Here is a 7,593-nt window from a genome sequence, read left to right as displayed (position 1 = left end):
AACAGTTTGTTATTGTTGTTCAGTATTCTGATAAAGTATAAGTCAATGGATAAATATTAGGATTTTAAATAGAACATAATTATAAAAGTTACCTTATGAAGATAAAACAATGTAAATTTTGCTCTTTATTATATAAATAAATAAATACTGACCCTGATTCAGTGCTGTTTTCTTTATGCATAGTCATGATATTAGTTTTATATTAGTAATAATACGCACAAATACATCACATGCAATTTCAATACGTAGTCTTAGCCAATAGATTTAAACTTTTTGCATATGCTAAACTGAGAAAGATACTCACGATGTAATATAATCAATCTGTTCCACTCCTATTGATATTGCTGCTTTTTAACAATTTAATTTATCAAATAATCAGTTTTTTATTATTTTGCTTAGTTGCATTCCTTTTCATTGTTTGTGAACTCTACATGTAGTTTCTGACAGAAAACATTTATTTATTTATTTTTTTGCAGCTCATTTGTTCATGGTAGCACTCTAGTATTGCACCGCAAACGAAGTGGTGCGCGTTACCGTGCGCGCACACACATTGTCTGATATGCGCGCGCACGGGGGTCGGTGCGCTATTAAAGCCGCGAGTAGACGCGCGGTGCTATCAGACAGTTCTGTCCTGGAGTACTGGAAACCCGAAAGAGAACATATGGACTGAAAGAAAGACGTTTACTACTGTACCATCAGGACCGCAAACCACGTAAGTTCAACTGATATTCAACAGGTTTTTAATACAGGCGCAGCTTTGGGAAAGTTGAAATACGCATTGTATATCAGTACAAGTTATGTTTCTCAAAACGGAGGCGCGCAGACAGAAATGTGTTGCGGAATGTGGAGATGACGCGCGGTAGTTTTACTGTAACAGGTGTTGACAGGATCTGTTCTTTAAATAATACAGTAAATACGCTCATTAAGCGCTTATTCAAGGCACAACGGAGCTACTCTGATTAAACAAGTAATTAGCATTTTGTTTAAAAATGTCCTCTAATTTAAAAAAAGTAATTATTATTATGAATTATTTATAAAGTGTTTGGTGCTATTAAAGGTTTTTTAACTTGCTCTATCCAATATTTAATTGTTATTATTGATTTTGTAAGTATTTTTAGAGACACTTGTTGCCATGGTAGGCTATATTTTTGAGCAGTCAATCACCACAATCACGCGTAAAAGTCTTTAGTATATCAGACAATGCAGATGTCTGTAAAAAGACGACAGGACTGATGTATGTAATCAATATGATTTAGTTATGATCATAAAGTTCCCCCTTTTGCAGCTTCATCTCACTGTTGTGCTTTTGCTGCGCAATATATATTTCATATCACAGTGTGCTGCGGTCTCTAAACACTGACCTGCAGCTGCTGAGCGGAGGACTCCTTTAGTGGGGGAAGCACTGTGCATCAAATATATGGAGAAATAACAACATATAACATGTTTTTATTTGCCTAGCAAATAAGTTTTTATCAGTTTTTAACTTTTAAAAGAGAAAAATAAAGAATTAAATAATCTTTTTGATGATTTTATATTGAATGTTTTATAGGACTACATTAGCGGACTTCATTACATATACCAGTTAATATTTTAAGGTTTAGATATTTTTTTTTACATTTAGAGACCAACAAGTGTTTATTATTATGGAGTATTAATAAGTATAGAGACAATATAAAATATTTAATATGTTGAAAATCAAATACTTGAAGTATACAAATCAGATATACAGTGCCCAGCATAACTGAGAACACCTTATTTAAAATGAATATTTTTATCATTTCTCAATGAATATATGCAATGTAATTTGGTGCATTTAAACAAAACAGATTCATTAAACAGATATATTTATTAAAATAATATTTTAGTCATCAAACATATTTAGAAATTGAAAGATAATACAATTAAATTCAAGCAAAAATAAATTACAATCTAAAAAATTCAACAAATGTTTTTACATTTTTGCTTCTTTTGATTTTTCCCTTTTTTAAAATTGTATTTAATATTTTTCTTTAACATAAATTTGGGTGTGCTATAGTTTTTGGACCATTATCGAATTTATTTTGTTAGATGAGCTCCAGATTTGGCTTCAGTACTGACTAATCTAATGTATATGCACAAATATAATATTGCATAGCTTCCTATTAAAAATATGAATTTAAAAGATAGTGAGGAGTGTACTTATATATGCTGAGCACTGTATTCAGGTCGATTTCTGCGTCTCCCTCAGCTTTATTATAAAAATAAAGATTCCATCAGCTCATTTATTTCTCATGTTGTGTGTTTCTTCTCGATTGTTAGTCGCTTTGGTTGAAAGCGTCTGCTAAATGACCAAATGCAAACGTCATCTTTATAGCTACACTTTAATAGTATGAATATTAAGGTAAGGCAAATATATTTCATCTACTGTAACATCTAATCCACTACTAACTAACTCAGAAATATGTTTAATGTGTATAAATCAACTTGATTTACGTAACATCACTAATTAGTACAGGGAAAAAAGCTTCATTTTCAGTTATAGTGTACCTGTAATTGTTTAATATATGCGCACATTGTGCTGGCTGGCTTTTTGAAGCCATATGTATACGTTGCATGTATTATGTAAATAAGTCTAGTGGGTTGAGCAGCATCTCCACAAGTTGATAATGTGGAAGGAGGCAGGTGTCAGCTTTAACAATCGCTTTCTACTCTAAGCAATGTGTTAACATAGTGTCAGAATCTCTGAAGGATCCACTGGGTGACAGTGTACCCAAAGCAGTGAGGAGGTGGACTCATTTCAGTTTGCGTTTGCATTGTTGAATCGCAGGTGTCAGTGTGGGTTGATGATTCTCCGTCTCTCACTCTCTGTGTACACAGGGTGCGATTGCACGTCTCTCCCAGACCTCTCTGAGAGATGTGGCTGCTGGAAAAGATCCGCGGTTCAGTGGAGGGAAACGTTCTCCGGCAGGGAGACTCTGCAGACAAACAGAGCAAAGCCCCTACCTACAGCAACGTCCTCACCCCTGATAAGATTCCCGACTTCTTTATTCCACCCAAGTTGGTGTGCTGTCCTCCAGAGGAGGAAACACCGGAGATGAAGCCAAAAAATGGGCTTCACTCCTCGACTTCTGAGCAGACCATATGCTGCAAGACGCCGCAAGGCAGTCCGCGCAGCCCACGCCTCATTAACAAGCTGGCTGGAGACACCAAAAACTTGCTCAAAGCTGCAAACCGCCACATCATCCAGATAGAGAGCGCAGATGACTTGGTTGTTGGGGATGCAGGCAACCTCACCACAAATGCAGACCCGCAGTCTCAAACAGCCATGTCTCTTCCTTATGTCCCCAAAGCGCAAACCTCCTACGGTTTCGCCACACTGATGGAAAGTCCTCACACGAGGCGTAAAGAGTCCCTCTTTCACAGTGACCCAACAAGTCCGCTCACCTCGCCCAACACCCAACGCAAGTCACAAGGAAACCACTTAAACCCCAGTGACTGTAACACTTCCCACTCCAATCCCTACCGCTACTTCAGCGGCGGAGAAAGCGACACTTGCTCCTCGGCTGAATCCTCCCCGTTCAACTCCCCTTTGCTATCCCGTTCTGCATCCCTCCTTAAGATGTTCACCCACGAAACCCAAGCCAAAGTGTCCCGCGCCAAGCGCTCCTTTGCACGCCACAGTTCGCTCTCCACGGATGAGTGTAGCTCTGTGGAGACCAGTCCCAATATTCAGAGGCGCTTCCGTTGCCCTCCATCTCCTGCTTTCAGAGGACGGAAATATGGAGGCAACATGGACAGATTCACACAACACACCGTCAACCTCCACAAGGGAGGAACTCTACGCATCTGCACGGACTACGATATTGACGCCGCGAGGCTTCACATTCGTGTTTTGGCGGCCGAGGATCTCTATGACAAGCAGTGTGATGCTAAGAGCATAAATTGTTGCGTGTCTCTGTACCTGAACCCGGGAAAGCTCCAGAAACAGAGAAGCACCATTATCAAGAACAGCCGCAATCCGGTTTTCAATGAGGACTTCTACTTTGACTCCCTGCCTGTTGCACAGGTGAAAAACCTTGCCATCAAGATGAAGGTTGTCAACAAGGGCACCAGCTTGAAGAGAGACAACCTTTTGGGGGAGAGGGAGGTACCCCTGAAAGAGCTTCTTTCTGGGATCTAGAAGTCCGCTTTTTTAAACCACGTGGCCACAAATAAATCAATGCAGTCTTCAACTGGATGCCAATTCACACCACACAGATGATCGCCAACCAAGTCTGTTGGAGTTTGTTGGATCTGTGTTACCCCTGTTGGCATTCTTCAGAATTTGTTGTCACCTGACTGAAGATTTTTAATTGCCGTTTGATGGCTCGGGGGACATCAGTGTAATATGATTTTCCAACAAATGGCAAAAAATTTGGACTTAATTTGACCAGGGAGCAGATTGTTTAAAAAAAGCATTTCTTTCTTCTTTTTCTTGTTTCTAGTCTAAATATCAAAAGTAGGAAAAGCATTTTGCAGTCTTTTAGTCCTGAGAAGGATCACTTAATTAAGTGTTCAATTATTGTGCGTAGCACTTGTTGTGGCATTGTAAACATGAAAGTAATTTTATCACATCATTCTAAATTGAATTGCAAACTTGTTTTTTTTTTGGTGTTTGTTGGCCTTTATCTTTGCAGTGTGAACTGGCCTTAACAGGCAAGGCCTTAACTTGGATGCTCAAATGGCTTATTTCTACTGAGTGGTACGATACGGTACGGGTCGGTACAGGTCACTTTTATCAGGCTTGCATTTTCACTACCAAAAGGGTACTCTTGGTGGGCATGGTTTACGACAGAAACTTTCAGTCGACGTCATTCTCTCCTGGGGAAATGTCTACAGTAAAGCTGTACGGGTCGTTCACATATCATATAAGAAGCACTTGTCTCAAAACAGATGCTTTATACATGTAAACACTTGAGTATAAAGGTTCATTACCAACATTTATATTGACCTTATTCTCTGCAGACGAGCGGGCGCTGCCATTTGAATCTTTTTGGCACGAGACTTCCGGTCTCATTCACTTCCATTCATTTTTAGACATTAAAAACTGCTCGTTTCGCTGTCTGATGTTGCAAACTGATATTTCCTTGTTATATTATCTTACTTGGTCTTTATAGTCATGCAAACATTTGTTTGTAGAGCAAGTAGTTTGACCGTTTTTTGCCGTTTATTATTCCTTGTCATTTCTCCCATAGGCGACTGAAACGGAAGTTCTAAAACAATCGCGAAAACAGGCGCACTTCCGCATTTTAGAATAAGGTCAATAAACAGGATTTGATTCTAACTGCAGATCAATGATAGTGGGAAGTAGCCTACTGTAATGTCTGCAATTATATAAAATATATAAATAAATTATTATATGTGAACACGTGCAAGCCCTTACAGTCACCGATATGTTACTAATTTCAGAAAAACTGCACACAGCATAGGCTCAGTGCTTATTTGGGTTAAAAAACAACACACAACATGTAGCTCACAGTCAGTGCAAACCTCTCATCTTTATCTTTAATTTTCAGCAGCACATGTAACCTCTGTTAGAGAGTCATTCCATCATTTCGAGTTCATAATTGTCTAAAAGGCGATGATAATAGATAAACATGGCAGTTTGTTCATGTTTAGGTTGCTGAAGGAATCATTTACTCCTTTGTTTTTTTTCCAGATTCTCCTTCATTTCTACATTTCTAAAAAGATTGGGTCTCAGAAGCATTTCAATAATCATGCGCACGTTATTATCATCAGATTAATGAAGTTCGTTATTTAGACTATAGACAAAGCAAAAATGAAACCGTTTGCACTTAAGACGGCCTTGTAAACAACTGCAGGGCACAGGGTAGATTCCAGGGCCGGAGTGGGACTCCTTTCCAGCCCTGGAGTTTCAAGCCTTGGACCGGCCCATCTCAGTTCACGACTGACTATTAAAATAAGGTCATTTCCAATTCAGTTTCTAAGGACACTGTCACGTTATTTTTCAAGAAAACAGCTGCTAAATGCTATGACCTGCAAGACTGTTATTGATGGCTTAATCTTTTTCTCTCCTTTTTAGATTTCTGATCAAGTTATGTCAGATTTATTAATGTAGTGAATCATCTGATTTTCATTGAGCAGGTGTATTATTAATCAATATTAATTATTCGAATTCTTACATTCACTAAGGTGCTGCTGTTTAGAGTCGAATGATGATAGTTAGATCAGTAATAATTTGCAGGCTGCTTTTTGTTTACGGGGCTGCAAGAAAAAAACATAAAAAGAGCGGAGCTGCGGCAAATAATGAATAAAAAGACTGAGGCTATGATCAAATAAATAAAAAAAAGTGCAACTGCTGAGAGTGCAAGCAGCTAGGGACACCGGCCCTCGTGGCCAAAAAATGGACCGGCCCACCGGGAATTCTCCTGGTTCTCCCGATTAGCCAATCCGGGCCTGGTAGATTCTGCTCTTCTTCTTGGCTTTGTGGCTGTTCATTAAGATGACGACAAGGCTTGTTTGAGCTTGGGTCAACCATGGCTTGTTATTATATGTATATATTATTACGGTGTAATGTCTCGGCTGTGTATTTAATAATAGTAGTTCCTTTGTTTTCATTCTCCTGGCTTGTGTACAAGCTAGTGACATAAGGGTACCCAAAAGGTGCTACGATATGATTCCTGAGGACCTTTTGACAGTACCATACTGTATTGTACCACTCAGTGGAAACGGGCCCAAAAAAATTGGGTCCCACTTAGTTGCAGGACTCTTCGCTAACTGTGTGCACCTTCCTTGTTTGTTTACCAGCAGTGAGAGTGTTGTGTGTGTCAGATCTTCTGTTTTTAAAGCTCACAAGTGTACAGGCATGCTTTGTGCATGCTCCAGGATTTGTGTTTGTGTTGAGATGCAACGTCTTCTTGATTCCAGACCCTGCTGGGTCTCACTGATGGAGACATCAATAGATAAAAAACATGTTGTATCTCGATTGCAACAGCGCATTCTCGTAGACTGATGCTTTGAAGTCACTTTAGGCTAGACGCAAATGCATGAAGCTGTTTAAGCCTTAAATGTGACACATATATATATATACACCCCCCTCCCTTGCTTTGATACGATACCAGTGTTTCACCTAATGCCTCTTTAATTCCACTCTCTAGAGTTCAAGACTGTGACATTTTTTCTCTAGATCTCACTGTAAAACTGATGGACTTCTGCTGTGTTTCTTTCTGAATATGTGCCGTAGAAAACACCCTTCAGCCTTACTGAGTGACAAGCTGCTCATTTTGAGTGACACAGAACTTTAGAAAGGGGCATGACTTGTGATTGGGCAGAACAAATGACATCATCATGATGAATGTCATGGCATTGTGATTTCTGTAAATAGAACGCTGTCCTAAATCTGCTTCTTTGTAGCAGCATCTGAAATTACTCATTATGCATTTGATAAAACTCTGGAGGAAAAAGTTGGAAAGAAATAGTTTAAACATAACCGTGCCAAAAAATAAACTATATATATATATATATATATATATATATATATATATATATATATATATATATATATATATATATACAGTTGAAGTCAGAATTATTAGCCCCCTTGACCTATTAGCG

The 7,593-nt window shown here is 38.7% G+C and overlaps 1 protein-coding gene across 1 annotated transcript; it reads left to right on the top strand.

Moving 5' to 3' along the window:
* The first annotated feature begins 615 nt into the window (after positions 1-615).
* Positions 616-6,003, top strand: LOC568754 (C2 calcium-dependent domain-containing protein 4C). The gene is made up of 2 exons (XM_005170776.6): positions 616-712; positions 2,857-6,003. Exon 2 carries the CDS (start codon positions 2,894-2,896, stop codon positions 4,157-4,159), a length of 1,266 nt encoding a protein of 421 aa, XP_005170833.1. The 5' UTR covers positions 616-712; positions 2,857-2,893; the 3' UTR covers positions 4,160-6,003.
* The last annotated feature ends 1,590 nt before the right edge of the window (positions 6,004-7,593 follow it).

This window comes from Danio rerio, chromosome 2, assembly GCF_049306965.1.
Source record: "Danio rerio strain Tuebingen ecotype United States chromosome 2, GRCz12tu, whole genome shotgun sequence".
Lineage (NCBI taxonomy): Eukaryota > Metazoa > Chordata > Actinopteri > Cypriniformes > Danionidae > Danio > Danio rerio.
This window is presented reverse-complemented; position numbering and strand designations above follow the sequence as displayed.

Coding starts and splice junctions, on each gene's coding strand:
- LOC568754 (XM_005170776.6), top strand. CDS start 2,894: ATGTGGCTGCTGGAAAAGATCCGCGGTTCAGTGGAGGGAAACGTTCTC.